Here is a 20,863-nt window from a genome sequence, read left to right as displayed (position 1 = left end):
TTAGAAGTCATTTCAGGACACTGCACAGAAACGTTCATGTACAGTACATACAAAGTCTTTTGATTTTATTCCACCTCTGATGCTCTTTTCTTGGATCCGGTTCATTTAGCTCAGCTCGTTTACAAAGAGCTGGCTCTTTTGGTTTTTAGATGGCTTTTACTTTATTCTGCCATTTTTCCAGGATCCAGAGCTAAAAGCTGACTCTTTTTGGTCAGCTGAACCAAATGAGCTGGATCTCAGAAAAGACCTTCAATTCCCATTTTTACTGATGGTGTACCTTTTTATCTCATCTTTCTCACTTTCAGCAACAGTATATGTGTTTATTTTATGGTTACTGCATTCAGTATTGGTGCACAGATTGATTTGTTTTTGTGAACCAGCTGCACATTTGCTTCCTTGTGTCTGATGTTTTATTCTTTTCAGCTTAGACCTGTTGCCTTTTATTCTGGGACACTTGCTTATAACTTTTAATAAAGTTTTATTTCATTATTTTAAATTTGTTTTAATTTAAAAATAACAAAATACAAGTTAACAATAATACAAAATAATAAAAGTTTATTGTGCTGCTGTGTTTTTACCTGCAGGTTTGTTACAAATCAAAGTGGATGATGCTCTCCTGAATATCAACAACAACATTGCCCACATTTGTTCAACTTCCTCACTGTGACGGTTGACGCAACCATCATGAATCACACTCCCAGTCCACACCTGTCTGAAGGTGGGAAGAATACTGGAGGAAGCCTGCTGTGCAGCCTCGGTCTGGGGTCCGACAGGGGCATCCGCTCCCCGGACAGCCTTGCCCACACCCCCAGCCCTACTGGAGAAACACCCAGTTCCAGCCCCCCCTTGCTGCTGTCACCCGGGCTGGGAGGCCTCGGGTTTGGCTCTCTGTGTGACGGAGCTGGAGCTGACTGGGAAAGTAGGGAGGAGTTGAGGCTCAGGGAACTGGAGGAGGCTCGTGCCAGAGCAGCCCAGATGGAGAAGACCATGAGGTGGTGGTCGGACTGCACTGCCAACTGGAGAGAGAAGTGGAGCAAGGTGAGCGAGGTTTATACTGAATAACTACACTCTTTTAAAGTTTCATTCATATCAGCTGCTTCAGGAAACTCACTGAACAGGAATAATGGGGGATGTAAAGGTCACGGAAGTTTTTCACCTACTAATGTTAAATTAATATAGAACCATGTAGCCGAGAGAGCCTTTCTGTTTACTCAGAGAGGAGCCTGATAACTAATAAGCTCTGATGCCTTCAAGAACTTAGAGCTGTGAAGCAGAGGTTGTGTTGACCTCCCCTCTGTCTTATAACAGGTATTTAAGCTTTTGCTAACTTTTTCTCTGTGGGCAGACCTTGTGATCAGGACGTTGGGTAACATCTTGTATTCCTGTTTTCAGTTGCTGCTCCCCTTGCAGGACATTAAACCTAGGTTGAAAATATCTTCTTGTTGTCCTTTTTGTGACTATTTATTTAATGAGTTGAGAGGATAGGTCTCTCTTGTAAATGAGTCCTCGAGGCTCACTGGGAACTAACCTGTATAAAGGTTGAAAAAGGATAATTAAATTATCCAACAAGGAATATGTAGTCTAAATTCTAAATTAAGATTGTATGTTCATGAAACCATTCAGTTTCCAGCTGATCAAACAGTTTTGTTTGTTTCCAGGTTCGTGCGGAGCGAAACAGAGCGCGGGATGAGATCCGTCAGCTGAGGCAGCGGTTGGACACCCTCACCAAAGAGCTGACCGGTGTTCGGCGGGAGCGGCAGGAGCTTGCCTCAGAGAATGAAACGCTGCGGCAGGAGACTCTGCGCTTGCAGGGTGACACTGCAGCGCATCCTGCCACAGCTGCCTCTTCCTCCACCACACACCCACACGGCACTTCCTCCTCCTCATCTTCGTCTATCCCTCCTTCCTCGTCTGCGTCGTCCCTCGCTTCCTCTAAAGACCATTCTGAGTGCAAGCTTGACCGGGTTGGGGAAGGCCAACCTGGATCTCCAGAATCAGAACCTGTGAGGGATGTGGACTTGAACAGGCAAAAGATGGGCCAGCAAAAGGTTAGTGCCAGTGTAACCTACAGGCCTTAGTCTGCCTTTGACCTGTCTGGGGCTTTTCTCCTTAATATAGTAAATAAATTGTGGTGTAATTTTAATTCTTAGTCGTGCAATGGAGATAAAAAAGAAACATCTAAACGTCTACACTTGAGATTTCAAAGAAAATACAAGAACAGCAATGTTTAAATTGAATACAACAAAATAATATTAATTCTGCTGTGCTATCTTCACTCCATACTTGACATTATAACTGCCAGCCATTTCATATTTCCCTGACAATTGGGAATAAATTGTTTTAACATCTGCCATTTTGTTCTTGCTCCTAAACCGCTGGTGTATTTCTTTCAACTCATTTAAATTTGAACTTATTCCAATCTTTACTCAAAAATGTGATCAGCTACTCCCATGTTCAAAAAGACTCCTTTTTACATAAAACTCATAACAGATGTTAAAGAGTGCCAGCAAAAATAACTCAAGTCCAAGTCATTGTGAAAAAAATATCTTAAAATCTATGTTTTACTGGAAAAAACTCAGTAAAAGATCTCATGAAAGTTTCAACATGTCCAGAACAGCTACAGCTGGCTTTCTCCAACAGGTTCAGAGTTCTTGATTTGTTTTCCCACAGACTGATTTTTAAAAATTAAAATGGACATTAAGCGACCTTATATGATAACTAACATCGTAAAGTAAGTCTAAGTTATCAAAATAGCATCAGAAATACTGTTTTAGTACTCTTTATGTCAGTGGAGTTTTAGATTTTCTCTAATGATGCTATGGAAAACGTTGAATTTACTTTGTAGTACTAGGCAGGAACTAGCAGATATTGAGTGCTAACTAACGTGAGAGCTTTTATCTGAGCCATGTAAAACAAACAAATGAACATACACAACTAATGTATTGATGGAAATTATGGCTTAACAAAGAGCACATGTGCTAAATTGTAACGAAGACCTGGGGCCTCATGTACAAAAACTTGTTTGGATTTCCTACTGAAACATGGCATACACTTAAATCGAGAATCCAGCTTAGGTCGTTTTCACACCAGATAGTCCGGTAGACTTTGTTCGGTTCGGGACCAATATTCATGACCTTTTGTTTACATTTGAGCTGGTGAGTTTGCATTCACACTGCACTGTGCAGTGGAGTCAATCTGTTGAACCAACCTATTCCCCCACTCGCCTGTGGGGGCGCTGCACCAAGAACTACTGAAAGAAACGACACAAAACCCTCTGAAGACACTTCTTCTTCTTCTTCTTCTGTAAATAAAAACAAAAACGAAGTGGCATCAAGTTTTAGCAGTTTTAGGAGTTATATTTGGTCATTTTTCAAAAATGGACTCAGCATGAGCAGAAGATGAGACAGAAGACCATGGAGAATATTGTTTTTCCACACAAGGCAGCTGAAGGCTCCATATAAGGTCAGAGCAATGCGTGTTTGTTTACCCTGCGGAGCGGGGTCTGGTCTGTTTACATTCATACAGCACTCGAACCGTGCTGGATTTCGCTTCTACCGGACCGAGACCTAGGTTTTAGCCCGGGCCAGAGTTCGCCTTTTTGTTCCGTGACAGAGTTCGATGGCGCGTTCATACCTCCCTAAACGAACCGGACTTTCTAGGAAAATGAGCTAGAGTTCGATTAAAGTGGACTAAACAGGGCTGGTGTGAATGCACCCTTATACACATACAAATCCAGATGTATCAAACCATGTGTGCACATGAATCCAAGCACACGTTTTCATTCAACCTTTATTTATACAGTTTAGTTCCCATTGAGCCTCGAGGACTCATTTACAAGAGAGACCTGATTAATATATATATATATATATATATATATATATATATATATATATACACACACACTTTTTTTTTCTTCTTTCGGCTGCTCCCTTCTTCAGGGGTCACCACAGTGAACTAAGTCGCATGAAGGCTTGGCAGTTATTTTTACGCCGGATGTCCTTCCTGACGCAACCACCGAGCTACCACAACCCTCTGTGTGGAGCAGAGAGCTGCTATCTAGGGACACCCGGAGGAGCAGATGGTGGGGGTTAAGGTTCTTGCTCAAGGGCCCAGAGTGGGACGAATGAGGGTGGGGGCAGGTGTGGGTGCTTCACCTACCCCACCCACATTTTTGATGTTGTCGGTAAAGGGGCTTGAACCGGCGATCTTCCGATCACAGGCCCACCTTCTCTAACCTCTACGCCACCACTACCCACATCAGCGGGATTAATATTAGGACGATTAAATGAATTTACTCACCAAGAATCCACCTGTTGGATAAAAATATCCTTTCATTATCTACTTACTTAAAAAGAGCCACACACGAAGACAGGAGATTTTTCAACCCAGTTTACTTGCAAGGGCAGAGTTCACACAGGCTTACACAGATGTCTCATTGAAGCCCTTGTTGTGAAGATCTGCACCGGACAGTTTGCAGGAAGTGTTTTTATAATGCTTATTAGCACAATGACCTCGGTCTCGTAGACTTTGAGGCGTCAGGTGCCTGCAGGCTTTGAGAGAGAAAAACAACTCTCTGACGACCTCACACACATGGTTTAACATTAATTTAACATTAGCAGTGAGAAACATGCATAAACCTTTACCTAAATTCCCTGACAACACCCATCCCGCATCATACTAGCTTGTAATATGTTCTCAACCTTGCTGTTCATTAGAAAGAATGAATCGTGCGTTGATCCAAGCCACCTCACCACAGTGTTTGTTAGTTGCTTTTGCACATCATATATGCACTGTCTGGCCAAAAAAAAAGTTGCCACCAAAAAAAAAAAAAAAGGTCACTAATATTTTGTTGGACCTCCTTTAGCTTTCATTACAGCATGCATTTACTGTGGCATTGTTTCAATAAGCTTCTGCAATGTCTCAAGATCTATTTCCATCCAGTGTTGCATTGTTTCACCAAGATCTTGCATTGATGACTAGTCACTAGGCATGATGGGTGCATCACTTCACCTGCCTCTCTTCTTACCCTGATGCACCCATCACTCTGGACTCAGACCACATGACCTTCTTCCATTGCTCCAGAGTCCAATCTTTATGCTCCCTAGCAAATTGAAGCCTTTTTTTCCAGTTAGCCGCACTGATTAGTGGTTTTCTTAAAGCTACACAGCTGTTCAATCCCAATCCCTTGAGGTCCCTTCACATTGTGTGTGTGGAAATGCTCTTACTCTTGCTCTACTAAACAACGCCCTGAGTGCTACTGTTGTTTTTCTTCAATTTGATTTCACCAAACATTTAAGTGATCACCGATCACGATCATTCAGGATTTTTTTCCGACCACATTTCTTCCTCAAAGACGATGGGTCCCCACTATCCTTCCAGTTTTTATTAATGCCTTTGACAGTTCTTAACCCAATTTTAGTAGTTTCTACAATCTCCTTAGATGTTTTCTCTGCTTGATGCCAATGATTTGACCCTTCTCAAACAGACGGACATCTTTTCCACGACCACACGATGTGTTTCGACATGGTTGTTAAAGAAATGAGAAGCAACTCATTGCACCAGTTGGGGTTAAATAACTTGTTGCCAGCTGAAAGATAATCGCCCACACAGTAATTATCCAATAGGAGGCTCGTACCTATTTGCTTAGTTCAATCCAGGTGGCGATTTTATTTTGGCCAGGCAGTGTAATTTACACATTGAATGAATGAAAATGCTTCTTGTTAACATAAACATGCTCATCCTGTGATGATGCTTTTGTAGCAATGTGCGTGCAGTCGATAGCGCCGATTGCATTAGGAAAACCTCTGCAAATTGCGCTTTAATGTTGGCCTGTTTAACCGCATTGTATGGGCATTTGACATACCTGATTGACATACAGATAATTCCATCCCACACAGATGGCGTGGCTCGGCTCAGGGTCGCCTGGCACAACAAAACTGACAGGAATGTTTAATGGTTCAACATCTACACACCTGTGCCCTGTACTACAGAGCAGGATTAGTATTTAGTGGAGTGTTAGTGTCTTCAGGGTCAAGTATGGGATTTTCAGCATCATGACAAGTTTTACCACTTTCTAGTTTAAGTTTCATTGTGTAAACTTTTACTGGAAACCTAACCTGCTCCAGAACAGGTAAGGGTCCGGATTAAAGATCACACGTCAGTGCACTGCCTCTCAACAATTCTGTGTCCTTAAAATAAGATGTAAAGAAGTCATTTTTTTAGTTCTGCCATAATGTTGGACTTTGAGAAACATTTTTATGAGAACTGAGCAGAGCTGAATACAATACTTAAGTGATATAAAACAGAACATGATCGCTCTAAAGACGTTTCCTTCCAACTGTTTTTACATGAGACACTTTGAAAAATAAATATCTGTAACTGTTACTCTTGATCATTTACAACCAACTGTTTATTTGTATGCTCTTGGTAATTTTCACAGACATTATTCAATTAAAATCACAATTAAACTAATACTTTTACTATTTTATAGATTGACTGACAGAAAATGTTCTTATTTAAATTAGTCCACTCACTGGTCTAACCTGTTTTTTAATATTTTTTGATCCTCACTTAGTACAAATGTTTTTTTTAAACAGTATAAAAACAGGAAGAAGTTGAAGCCTTCATGTCTCCATTAAAGGCAGCACCTGCAGCACATTAGCTCCACAAAAAGTAGCCTAATGATACCCTATGGTTTAATCTAGTTGTGCTTTAATTACATGGCAGCAGTATTGGTAATCTTATTTTTTTTGTGGGTGCGTTAGCTGATTTCTTTTTCCATTGTCTTTGTTGGCTTTTTTTTTCAGCTTCACGATTGTAACTGGTTTAAATTAAAAGTCAGAAATCCTCAGCTGATTTACTAATCTCAAAACAAGATCTGTGGTACTGCTAAACACGATTCCTCATTGTTGGGGTTAGTTGAACTGATTCTCTTAAAGAAACAGAATAACTTGAACCTGCTTCCAAGTAATGGGCCTGGAGTGGGTGAAACAGAAAACAACATAATCAAAGTCCTAACCAGAGCAGGAGACAAACTGATCATGACGTTAAAACCTACAACTAAAAGATTATACTAGAGAAACTGCATTTCCTGCGAAAACGCAGTGTGAATGCTTATTGCTGAAGAACTTGTAGAAAAACAGCTGAAATTAACTTAAAACATGCTGAAATGTATGTGAAATAGAAGAGCAAGCCCAAGTTAGCAGAAGAAAGCAAAAAGAACACATAGTTGCTGAATTAGGTTTAAATACGCATAAATTAGCACAAAAAGTAGGAAATTAACTAAAACAGCTGAAATGAGCAAAAATAGCTGAAAAGTAGCAGAAAAAGCTGAAACTAACATGAAAAAGCTGAAAGGAGAATAACAAGCTGAAACTGGCAGAAATAAGTTAATTAGGCTGAAAATAGCAGAAATTACAATGAGAAACGTGAATTTATCTTAAACAGCTGAAATTAGCTAAAAATGCTATAAAAAGTAGCTAAAAAGGTAGAACGAGCTTAAATTAGCAGAAGAAAGCAGAAAGAACACATGTTTGCCACAATTAGAAGCACAAAAAAGTGGAAATTATCTGAAAAAGCTTCAATGAGCAAAAACCAGCTGAAAAGTAGCCAATAAAGAAAACAAAGTTTAAATTACCAGAAGGAAGTGGAGAGAGCACAATTGTGCCTGGTTAGGCTGAAAAGAGTTTAATTGAGTGCAAAAAATGTGGAATTACCGTAGCTGACAAAGCTAAAATTAGCTTAAAAACTGTTGAATAGTAGCTAAAATAGCAGAGAAAGCTTAAACATGCAGAATTAAGCTGAAAGGAGTAGAAGAAGCTGAAGTTAGCAGAAAGAAGTTAGAAGAAGTATACAATTGTTGTAGGTAGTAATAATCTGAAAGGAGCAAAAACAACTTAAAAACAGCTGAAAGTAGCTGAAAAAAGTTTAAATTTGCACAAGGAAGCTAAAAGAAGCTGAACCAGAACAAAATGTGAAAGGAGCAGTAAAAAATTGTAAACGGATCTAAAGATTTGAAGGATGTAAAATTAATTCAGTTAATTTTCTATGAGGACAAAAGTGGCAGAAAAGGCTAAATATTTCTAAAAGCTAAAGTTACACCAATACCAAAAGTCACAGCAGGAATGTCCTGAAAGAGCTGAACGTTTTGATGTATGATTTGTTGCAATAGCTTAAACTGCTGGACGAGAATCGTGCCGAAGAAAAATGGATCACAACAGTGTGAACGCTTCATAAACATTCACACAACAAAAACAAAAATTCAGACTATGACCCCATTGGTGTCATAATCAGGTGCTTTTTACTTATTAGTCTGTGTTGTTTAACATGTTAATGTCCATTTTAATGAGGTTTTCTTTAACTATGCTGCTTTAACCCACTCTAGTTAACTACTAAGCTTCTCTTATACTTATAGACCCGGGTACATAAGTACTTTAAGAAAAGGTGCATTGTGTAGCTATAAAAAGGACCTAATGTGAACATGAGAATGTAGGTCACAATGACTGCTGTCTCTCCTAAGATGAAGTACAGCCATGCAAGACAGTTCTTCAAGCGTTGGGTCAAGTTTTGGGTCTTTGTGTGTGTGATGCTCTAGTTAGGAGACCCTGGCTTTGTCCTCGGGTACACATCCACTCTTCCTGCTTACTGATCCCAGAGGATGGAGTGACACAGCTGACCCTGCAGTGCAGGTTGTTCCTTGTTAGCCTGTTCTATTCTAAATAAACCACCTGAACAGCTCCTACCGCCTGCGTCTTCCATACATGTGGAAGACTGCATGAGATCATGGTATTAAAAGTTATTGCAGGTAATTTTTAGTTACCTTCAACTATACTCTGCCAAGAATATGTCTGACTAACAAGTTCTCTCATAGATATTATTCAATTCATTTTATTTATACAGCACCAAGTCACAACAGAAGTCCTCTCAGGGCACTGAACAGAAGCATTCATATACATCAAAGTAAGTTAATAACAGTATTTATCTGCAGATAAACATTTTTTCACACATTTCATATCAGAAAATCAGAGTAAAGTTTGTGGAAGTGAGCTTACTAATTGTCTGGCTTCATAACAACCAGTTGGTCTGTCTGGAATAATTTACAAGCTACTCTGTCACCAGAATTCAGATGTCTTGACAAATGCTCTGAAAGACCATATCTTAAGGAGACGTTGATTAAACTAATAGAAATTGACCCCTTGGACTAAATGTTGCACATTTACAGAGTAAACCTATGTGTATTAACGTGCACTGTCCCTTTATAAATATAAAATAAGCTATATTGAACCACTAATACTAAATACATGACAACATATTAGATATAAAAATATAAATATATTATAATTGTTATATTATTATATAAAATTATTATAAAAGGGATTACCCAAGAACCAATAAGGATAAGAATGTAAATTAAAAGTTTAACATTTTTGAAGGAAGAGGAGCAGAAAGAGAAAATGGACTCAGTTGTTCCTCTGATTCTTCAGAGCTCGTGCAGACGATCGTTCTGAAAAGTGTTATCACACTGGACATGTCCAAACCACATATAACAATGTTACAGCAGCGTAAATGTGTCTCGTGGTCAGCTCCAGTTTAATTCTGAACATCTGATGTACTATTTTTAACAGGGCAACTGAATGTTTTTGGTTTATAGATGATGAGCGTGAAGTTTTAAAAGAGGATAAAATGCTGCGCAGAGCAAATGTTCAGATGTCTTAAACTGGTTAGCGAGCATGCATCAGTGGAATTATTGGTGTTGGGAGAATGCACGCAGAGTTGATTTTTTTAGGCTATTCGTTTTGTATGTTTATACCCATTTGGTAACTTGTTAATAAAAATAAATCTTATATCTTCCTTTCGTTACGTTTTTAAAACTATAATGTCAAACTGATTTGCTTACAAAAGCATCCATCCATCCATCCATCCATTATCTTTACCCGTTTGTTCCATTTTGGGTCACGGGGGTCGCTGGTGCCCATGTCCAGCAATCACTGTGCGAGGGGCGGGGTACACCCTGGATGGGTCGCAAGTCCATCGCAGGGCCACATAGAGACAAACGAGACAAACAACCATTCACTCTCTCACTCACACCTAGGGACAATTTAGAGTTACCAATCAGCCTAACATGCATGTTTTTGGACTGTGGGAGGAAACCGGAGTACCCGGAGAAAACCCACGCATGCACGGAGAGAACATGCAAACTCCACCCAGAAAGGCCCCTGGACCGGGGTTTGAACCAGGGACCTGCTCGCTGAGAGGCAGCAGCTCTACCAGTTGCGCCACCGTGCTGCCCTTACAAAAGCAGTAAAAGCTTAATTAAAAAAAAAAAAGTTGGGATCATTTTTTCGGGTTCGGCCCTCTAATTACCGTACAGTTAATCCGTTGGGTAGGGCTCGGGGAAAAAAACCTGCGGGCTCGGTCTGGGCCGGGTTTATTAGGCCTGAATGCAACTCTACACAGAGATATTAGAGTTTCTTGAAACTCTAAACGTTTGTCTTTGTCTTTAGTTTTGTTGCAGACCAAATTATCCTGACAACTAAATTCAGTCTTGTGCAAACATACACACAAAGAACACACACTAAAAGAAATGTGGTCTCCTCAAATGAAGGTTTTTGTGTTTAAACTGACTAAACATCAGTCGTACCATCTGGCTTCTAGGGTTTCTTTGTCACAAAGAAATAGGCACGAGGCTTTGAGTTATGAGTAAACCGTACATGTGTTTGTCTGTGAACGCACCAGAGGTGGTCCTGAAGCCATGCTTAGATCTGCTCTAACGCAGCCCAGCCTGATTTCCTGCCCTCCTCCATTGTTCTGGTTCTCACATACATGCAGAGTACTTCCTTCCACATGTGCCACGGTACTGTGGTTTGTTTCATCGATGGCGTCCATCTGTTGGTTATTACCTGTTACTACAGCAGGAACATGGGAGCTCTGTTTTTATTCAGCACATGTTGTTTATGATGTGCTGATACACAATTTTGAGACGTGCATGTTTTTAAACTTGACTTTTTTGTAGAAGAAACTAAAGAGACTGTCATCCTGGCCTTCTTTATTCAGACCAGGTTTGGTTTTGTTGTCACAGGATGGCCATGATGTCAGGGATTCAGGAATAGCAGAAGAGAATACAATATGGTTTCATCAAACCAAAGCTGGTTTCATTTTTCCAATAACTTCAACTCTATCTTTTCTCTCCCTGCTATGACAGGACCTGGAACTGCTGGAATCAGTTTTGCATTCAGGAGCGACTGAACGCGACACTCAGGAGATCTGGGATGGTCCTGGGGTTAATCCAGCAGGGTCACGCTCATCCTCCGGTCTGAGCCGGCAAGAACGTAGCAGGCAGTTGTGGGAGGACGTAACCACGGTTGAGGAAGACTCAAGCAAACTGAATGCCCTGCAGCTCCGACTCGATGAATCCCAGAAAGTCCTGCTGAAAGAAAGAGAGTAAGATGAGGCTAATTTCCAGACTGTCATAGATGTGTTTTAAGAGCTGTTTGGCAACGTGGTATAATTTAACATGTTGCATTATTTCATAATTTACGCTAATTCGTTTTACCATGAAAACGGCAATTTTCTTCACAAGATTAATGAAATGGATGCTATTAATTTATGTGTTTACCTGCAAAATTGTTCATTTTCGGCCACTTATCTGTGGTCAGGTTGTAGACACAGCAAGTCTAGGAGGGAAACTCGGGCATCCCTTTTCCTAGCAACAATCTCCAGCTCCTCTTGGGGGATCTCAAGATGTTCCCAGGCCATAGTCCCTCTAAAGATTTCTGACACTTGATTCACTTGAACACTTGACTCCCATGACCCCCTTTGCAACAGTGCAAGGGTAAAAGTCTGGTCCATTGTTCCACAACCAAAACAAAAGCCACACTGCTTCTCTGCAAAATTGCCACTTTAACTTGTTGGAGGGGTTTGAGTACACCTGTGATTCTGGGGGCTATGTTTTCTGGGATATTCGCCCCTAAAGGGTCTCCCTAGGCAAAACAGGCCACTGTGGACGGTTGTGACTAGAACCACTTTGCTGAGTGGAGTTCAACTCCACTCGGTTCTCATCTTATTGGTTCTTCTCAGTGATTTGCCACTGTGACTTGTTTCCTCGCTCTGTGGGTGGGATCGTCGATGCAAAGTGGGCAATATCATAACGGATCATTGTGTTTGTGCCACCCCACCTGTTGTGGTCCTTAATCACCTCATTATCGGACTTCAGTTTCTTTAGCTTATCCCAGCACTGCTTAGAGGTCTGGGCGTAGCCATGCTGCACCACCATCTCCGATATCTCTCTGTAGATTTATTCATTTCTTGTGGCTCCATCTGTCAGCACGATCAGAGAGGAAGTGGAGGCTCAGATGTAGTTTTCAGTTTTGCTGGACGGGTCATCCAGTGATGTATCTCCGCTGGCCAATCAACGCTTGCTGTCTGCTTGCGTCAAAATTGACACCTCTGAGTAGTTGACTTGGAACCTCAAACAAGGTGGTCCCATAAACTGTGCTGAGCAGAGGTGGGTACTGACAGTGGGCTGGTTCTTAACTGGTGTGGTGAGGATCGGAAGAGATTTGAGACAGTGGCATATTCCTGCAGATAGAGCTACATGATATCGATGGCACTACCACAACATCTTTTTTTTTTTATTTTGTTGGTACGACTGTAATATTCACATATCTAAAGGTTCTAAATAGGCCAGTCTGCAGCAAGGGTGAAAACATATTTAATAATTCTTAAAGGCTCTTTGTTTTGTTGTTTTTGTAGGAAACATACAACCTGCAATACTTTAGGCGATGCAGAAAATAAACTTGCAACCGAAGTAAGAATGTTGAAAACTGTAATGTTTTGTTTCTTTGTACTTTTTTCAGAGACAAGCTTGCTTTGAGTAAAAGCATTGAGAGACTGGAGGCTGAGCTCAGTCAGTGGAAGCTTAAATATGAGGAACTCAGCAAGAACAAGCAGGAAGCCCTCAAACAGGTAGGAGTCCAGTAAGAACAGCTGTAGGTCCTCCGTTTTACTCAAGGTATCAGGTACCTTCATGCAGTTGTTTTGACTATTTAAAAAAAAAAGCCTGGGTCACAATTTTGCGTACATTTACTTAATATGCATAAATTCAACAATATTTAGTTCCAATATTTTTAACTGTGATGGTGATAATCTGAGGGGCAAAAGAATGAACCTCATACAATTTAAATTGCTAAAGGAACAAAGTCTAAAATGCAATCATCCCCTTGGAACTAAAGCTTTAACTTCTGTTAGTGTTCACAAATGTCCACAGAGGATAACTTGCATTTGTAATGAGAGATAATATGCGTCTGATATTATCCTTGATTTAAACGGATTCTTTCATTTTTCTGGACTGAGTACTATCGTGCCTTGAATGATTAAATGTGGACGGAAACATGTTTTATCTTTGACTCACCAACAACAGTGGGTCGTTTATTTAAAAAATGATTTAAACACATCACACATTTACAATAATTGGCAGATTGATTACAATTAACACAGCTTAATTAATGAGCTTTTGCACTGAGAAATCATACGGCTATGATTTCTTCACTTGCAGCTTTGAAACCAACAGACATTTCTGAAAATATCTGGATTAATTACTGGCAGATAGAAGAGTTTTAAAGATGGGAAGATGAAGTTTAAATGGAGAGAGATGGGTGAGGGGATGTGTCTGTTATAACCAGAAACAACACGCTCCTTTGGACGCAGCTTAACCCACGGTACACTCGCAAGTGAAGATCGACTCTTTTACCTTTTGCAGACGATAGTTTCGGCTCCGGTGTAGAGTTTTCTTTCAACTCTTTTCAGCGTCTCCGTAAGAACAGCTGTGACCTCAGGAGTCGTGAGAGTACTTCGTTCAACAGCACGCTCACCTCCCAGGTGGACTCACATGACCTGTGAGCCCGTCAGAGTTCCACTCAGATGTGGAAGATTCCATAATCCCCACGAGACTCGAAAGAACTCCCAACTAACTCCAGCACTTCAGAACTTTCGTTCGGTTCTGCTCTCAGAACTTTGGTTCATGTCTGGAACGTTGTTCTTCTTGGAACTCTTGTTCCGCTCTGGAACTTGTTCTGCCTGGAACTAGGAAGTGTTGACCCTTTTTAAAGAGGTCACTTCCGGTTCCTCTGAGAACTTCCTGATTGGTTGAACGAACCAATCGGGGTGTGGTTTTAGTGACGTCAGAGGTTATTACAAGTCAAGGAGACAGAGTAGATTGTTTTAAGAACAGACAGAAAGATGTTTTGAAGAAACAGAGACATTTAGGAGCCAGTCTTCCTTCTATCTGTCTGATAGAGATAAACATGACATTTCGTTCCGATAAACATGTTTTTGACCGTTCCTTGACTTTTGACCGACTCACTACTTGCTCATTTCAGACAGAATATCAAAAAAATGCATAATTACTCTTGTAACAGACATTAACTTGATTTCTACTTTGAATGAGGATTAAAAATCATTAATACTGTTTCACAGTTGATTTAAAATGAGTGGTTCACTTCAACATTTAAAATGGTTTGAACTAAACACACTTTTGATTATCAAGACATTTGTAAAATAGTAATGATAATATGAAAGAGAGTGTTCTTTCAATTGATCCGTGCAGGACACACTCAGAAAGTCTCTGGATGAGCTTAATTTGTGTTTCTGGACTCAAATCAATGAAATAACAGTTCCTGTTCCAGGAAGGCCCTCAGGGTCAGGTTTTCGACCTGAGGCTTAGTTCACTACACATTTAACAACATAATTAGAGTTTATTTCACTGCAGTAGGTTGACAAATTCATAGTACAAATGGTGAAATAAATATTTGAGTAAAAAGATCCTCAAAGTGCAAAGTGTAGAATAATGATTGGATTTATTTTCACCAACCAATACTATTTATTAAAAGTAGAATTTAAAGTTTAACTTTATATTACAATCATTGCAAATGAAGACGTATTTTCATACAGAGTTGCAGCTCTTATAAACAGTATAAATGGAGTAAAATCACTGTGGACTAAGATCACCAGTCTGAATAAAAGTTTTGCATGTTCAGATAACAAGCGTTAATGTGGCTCCTAGTAACGGACCTGTAGAGAGTTATAAACTTAAACTGCAGCACCTTTTGGGATTAATAAGTGTATAAGGATGTAACACAGTGTTCCCTTTTCAGGTCAAAGTGTTCCTGCGTAGGTTCTTATGATGGCTTCCTTACGTCACACAGGAAGAAACTGTTAAAAGCCACTAAAGAAAAATAGACTAGCTAATAATCCTTTATATAACTCCATCTTTATTTACACATTCCCATATTTATTACTCGCTTCTTCCTGTTTAGGGTCGCAGGGAGCTGGAGTCTTATCTCCAGTGGTCATTGGGTGAGAGGTGGGGTACACCCTGGACAAATTTCCAATCTGTTACAAGACTAAACAGAGACAAACAAGACAGAAAATGTTCTTTCACTTACACCTAGAGTCAATGTAGAGTACTTAACATGCATGTTTTTGGTCTGTGGGGGTAACAGAATAAAACAACAAAAACAAGCAAGTGCTTGCAGTGTTCCCAGCGATTCTGGAGATCTGGGAAAACCTGGTAAATTAATGACTTTCTCATTTCCAGACAGAGAAACTCGGGGAATGTGAGCATTGATCTGCTGTGTCAAAGATGATCTTTCTGAGATTTTAATGTGTACAGTAGTCCCTCGTTTATTCAATTTAATAATAATAATAATGTCATCACAATGTCAGCACTGTACGTTTCCATACAATGGCGAAATTAGTCTCTGCATTTAACCCATCCACCACCAGGTGGTGCAGTGGGCAGCTATTGAAAGCGCCCTGGGGGCATTTTGGGGATGAGGTGTGCTGCCCAGAGACGCCACGTGATGTGCAGTGACTGGGGATCGAACCTGGGACTTTTGGGTCCCAAGCCGGCTGCCCTGCCTCTACACCATCTCGGCCCCCTTCAATTCAATTTAAAAATGCTTTATTAATCCCAAAGGGAAATTATTTGTTTCTGTAACTCGTTATCCTCATTTCATTAAGAGATGTTATAGACACTGATGGTTGTAGACAGGAAGGATCTCTTGTAAAGGTCCATCCCACAGTGGATCCTAAGAAACTGGCTGCAGATGCCGTCCGATCCGTCCACCCAGACTCGGCTGGTCTCTCGGTTCCCCCGGGCTGTAGGACCGCCCGAATGCCGGGCAGAACTCCTTCCAGAGCGATGGCCACTCCTCCCAGCAGTCTGCCGAGCTCCTCATCACTGTGGACAGCCAGCTGTAGGTGCCGAAGGACGATCCTGTCCTTCAGCTGTCATGAGCCGTGTTTCCTGCTAGTTCCAGGATCTCAGTGGTCAGGCACTCAAGCACAGCTGGCAGGTAGATGAGAATGCATCCACAGAACACCCTTTTCAACTCATTTGAGATTTGGGGCTGTAGTTGAGATATTATTTGAGCTTTTGAGATGTTAATCGGCTGCTGTTGGTTGTAGAAAACAGCCTTGTTGCCATGGTTACGCATCATAACAAATGTCCAAAACTATAAAAGTTTCAGTAAAAATCCTTCCAGCTGCACAGCTTCTGATACCAGAGGAAACAATCATCCAAAAAATGTGATTTACATCCAGAAAAAGAGGAATTAAAGTTTCCAAAAGCAAAATCTCAGAATGAAAGTAAGAGCTGCTCCAACATGCAGCCACCTTGCGCGGCGCAATATCACGGATTATCACGGAGGATCTGTACCCAGAAGCACCACAATAAGTGGAAAAACTGCAAACAAACTCTTGCAATATTCTTAACAATGTTTCTAAACTCTTAAGTACTCTCAAAGAGCACAGCATGTCATGATTTCAGCTCTCTGCCTCCGACTGCTCTCTGCCACCTGCCAGCACTCTCGACCTCGTACACTTCTTCACTGCAGGGCAGCTTCTCCTGCAGCTGTGGGCTGTACACAGGTGCAACAGGTGCTAAATAATTTAAAATTTATTTTAAATAAAAATTTCATGCCGATTGTGTGATCAATCAGCCAATTGTGTGTCTTGTCCAATCTTATTTTGAAAAACTGCTATAGAGGGAGTCTGCAAAAAACGAACCATGAAGTGGCGAGGGACTACTGTAGATGTATTGATGCTAGTATTCTAGTAGAATGAGTCTATGTTCTGCTTCTACAGTGTATATGTATTATTACTGACTGGCTATGGTGGTTTTTAGTATCCGATTATATAAAATATAATTAATTACTGCGAATGATTTCTGTATGCGTGTAACAGACTACAGTATACCTACTGTATCTCCAAGAGGTAATAAGCTCTTTTAAGCGTTCCTTGTGACTGAAATATCTTCTGGAATTCCAGGATTTACTCGGGGAAAAATTAGGGAATTTTGTTTTTATAGAATGCTAGAAACCCTAACGAGGAGAAAAGCGGACAAGTCCCTGCTCGGAGTCGACCCAGACTTTCTTGGTGCAAAGCAACAGTTCTAACCAAGTGCAGTTTATAAATTTATAAAATAAAAACATGCTTAATGTACAGTGTTTTTTTATTTTTTTTCTCATGAAGCTTTTAGAATAAATGATTTGCACAAAACAAATCTATGCTCTTCTAGCTCAGGAGTGTTTATGGTAAATGTTCCAATAAATTATCTTTTTAATTGTTAGTACATTGTTCAGCAATGACTAATAAGTTTAAGGAAAATATTACAGCCATACACAGATTCATGTGAAATGAATCGAGACATTGTAGCCTTCTCTTTTGATAAATCCAAAGCTGCATGTGTAAATGTGTGCCACCCGATGCTTTGTCTGTTTTTTGCCACTTGGTGGCAGTCCAGACTAACCGAGGGTCGCTGAAGCAAGGTTTTATAAAACATACTGAGAAACTTTATTAACCCAGCAGGTCAGAAACAAGAGAAAGGCAGGTGGGGTCAGAATGCTTGAGAGATGTGGAAATGGCTGTGACGGTTATGCTAAAGATAAGCAGATAGAAGAGAAGCAGACATTAGAAGGTTGAAGGGAAGCAGAGATGCAAAGATAAGATAGGAACTAGGAGGAGCAAAAGAAAAGACAGAAGAGATCAGGTCAACCTTATCTACACTCTTTAATCGATACTTTGAAACCACCGGAGATGTTTGAGCTCATGAATATCCACCTTTTAAAGGTGGAAGGAATGTATTTTTCTTTAAATAAATAAACAGCACTGGTTGTCAAGATACCATACCAGCTTTATTTATAGAGCACTTTAAACACCCACAGGACCAAAGTGCTGTACACGTAATTAACATAAAGATGTTAATGTTTTTCTGACAGTCTGCTAAATAATAAAACGGAGGAGATATTTTAGCATTCCAACATTTAAATGTTTTGAAAAGTGCTTGAAATTAGTTTTAGCTCCTGGTATCATTTTAGTTCAGTTTCTGATGTGCAGCTGTAAAAACCCAGTCCTTTGACGTTCTGTGCGTGCTCTCTTACTCCACATCATTTAGCTGAATCTGCTGAAGGAAATGCATCAGGATGAACTCGGCCGCATGTCTGAAGACTTGGAGGATGAACTGGGAGCTCGGAGCAGCATGGACAAGAAGCTTGCAGAGCTACGAGCTGAGGTGAGCAGGTGGGAGAGCAGAAGGTGGGGGTCATCAAGTCACGTCAAACTTATTTACAGTGAGCGCATTCCTAAAACCAGTGCTGCAATACAAGTAAACAAACAAGTGTAGGTGTCAAAAGAGAATTGTTCGGAATATATGTGTTAATGTAATTTAACGCTTTTGTTTAATCCCAGTCTAGCTCTTCTTTGCCACCAGGATGGATCAACAATACTGTGTGTAACACACACCGCTGGCTCTGTGTTTTTCCATTAGATGGAACGGCTGCAGGTGGAGAACGCTGCGGAGTGGGGGCGCAGGGAGCGTTTGGAGACGGAGAAACTGGCCCTGGAGAGGGACAACAAAAAGCTGAGAGCTCAGGTCGAAGACCTGGAGGAGCAGCTATCGAAGAAACGCCGGCAGGCGGCTTCTGCTCTGGACACAGACCTCAAGGCCATCCAGAGCGAACTGTTTGAGAAGAACAAGGTGAGCAGAAAACCTTCATCGTTTTGTGCTCATGAGTTTTTTATTAACCTGAAAATTTTACTATTTGTTTTATAGTCTCCATCAATTTTAGGTTTGTGCTCATTTTATTATTTGTTACATCAATATAAACCAGAGTCAGTGTTTCACTACATCAGTTCATTCAACCTTTATTTAGACGGGTAGATTCCATTGAGCCTCGAGGACTCATTTACAAGAGAGACCTGATTTCAACAAAGAATAACGACAACAATGGACAACAGCGACAACAATAAACAGTTATAAAAAGTCATACAAATTTATTTTTTTTACTTTTATTTTTTTAATTATTATTTTTTTTTTTTACAAGTCAGTCAGTCAGTGTTGCACTACATCAGTGAATACAAGAGTTAAATCACTGGCCTCCCCATCCTCCACAACTTTTTTAAAACTTTTATTTATACAGACAGTCTCATTGAGTCACGAGGACTCATTTTCAAGAGAGACCTGTTTTGGGAGAAGACGGTGAGGGTTAAGGGCCTTGCTCAAGGGCCCAGAGTGGGGCAAACGAGGGTGGAGGCAGCTTCACCTTTCCCAGAGCCCTGTAAAGAGAGAGTTGCGACACTCCCATAGACTCCCATAGAAAGAATGGAATGCGGAAGTCACGTGGGTCATGAAGCGGCAAAGAGTTCCAAACAGCAGCGGGTTCAGCATTGAACGTAGTTCATTCTCCGTGTTTTTCCGGTAAGTTGATGCAAATACGACACTTTTTTGCCATTGTGAAGCGTTATCTGACTGTTCTGTACCACAGTTTATCAACATTAATACTTCATGTCGCCAGTTTTAGTTAATGAAACATGTTAAATTACTAGTTGTTTTTTAACTGCAGCTGCTCTGCAACATGACAGTTTAAACAGGTCTATTTCTAATTCAGCGTTTTAAAATATCTATTACTGCTTACATTTTGAAAGGTGGTCTTTTTTAAATTTATGGTAATTCCAGTTACTGAACTCAACTAGAAAATATTTGGTCTTTTTTCCTGAGAGATTCATTCAACCTTTATTTCTACAGGTAAATCCCATTGAGCCTCGAGGACTCATTTACAAGAGACCTGATTTAACAAAGAATGATGACAACATGACAACAAGACTGACGTAATTTAGTTAAAGTTATAGATCATTTGTCAAAGACTGCAGCATAAATTGTGACATTATCATTAAAGAAAAACGTGATTGTGGAGATGAGTCAATGTTTTCATGTTTTCCAGGTAAACCAGAGGAGAATGACTTCATGAACTGAATGTTGCATTCAAAGTATCAGAAAGGTACAAGATCTCATTTTCTGTCTTCTATGAATCAATAATAGCTGAATCAAGATGTTTGAATAAAATTACTTTAACACCATAACCTTCACAAAGTTGGTATTTACTGCAGGACTGTTCATTTACATTAGTTTTATATTATTAGTTTAGTGTTTGGTAATCATGGGTCAAGTTGAGATGAGACTCTTTCAAGACAGAACAAGAAATAAGAATTATTACAAGAATAAATCAGCATCAATAAACTGTAGGACAGTAACAAAACACTTATTAAACTATCACAGGTACATTGAGATGGAGCTGGAAGTTATTCTTCATGCCAGTTGTCTTCATCTGATCTTTTGTAAAAATATGTCAGAATTTATTTTCCATTAACATTTTTCTTCACAGGACTGAGTTAATTTTCTTGTCTGTGAGTTTCTTCTATCCTGCTTATGTATTTTTTTGTTCTAATTGTTCCTCAGGTTGTTCATCTCTGTTCCCTGACTGCCTGTTGATCCATCCTCCTGGTCCTGTTGATTCATCCTCCTGGTCCT

At 40.2% G+C, this 20,863-nt stretch overlaps 1 protein-coding gene across 1 annotated transcript in view; it reads left to right on the top strand.

Annotated features, from left to right (window-relative positions):
• The first annotated feature begins 615 nt into the window (after positions 1-615).
• ccdc102a (coiled-coil domain containing 102A) overlaps positions 616-20,863 on the top strand; it is a 41,707-nt gene continuing 21,459 nt past the window's right edge. Inside the window, exons 1-6 of the mRNA XM_037697663.1 lie at positions 616-1,038; positions 1,659-2,048; positions 11,201-11,439; positions 12,855-12,963; positions 18,452-18,568; positions 18,824-19,033. Of these exons, the coding sequence (XP_037553591.1) occupies positions 685-1,038; positions 1,659-2,048; positions 11,201-11,439; positions 12,855-12,963; positions 18,452-18,568; positions 18,824-19,033 (1,419 nt within the window). The 5' untranslated portion in view covers positions 616-684. The remainder of the gene's footprint in view (positions 1,039-1,658; positions 2,049-11,200; positions 11,440-12,854; positions 12,964-18,451; positions 18,569-18,823; positions 19,034-20,863) is intronic.

Source organism: Nematolebias whitei, chromosome 2 (assembly GCF_014905685.2).
Source record: "Nematolebias whitei isolate Nwh7 chromosome 2, NemWhi1, whole genome shotgun sequence".
NCBI classification, from domain to species: Eukaryota; Metazoa; Chordata; class Actinopteri; order Cyprinodontiformes; family Rivulidae; genus Nematolebias; species Nematolebias whitei.
Note: the sequence above shows the minus strand (reverse complement) of the source record. Positions and strands in the feature narration are given on the sequence as shown.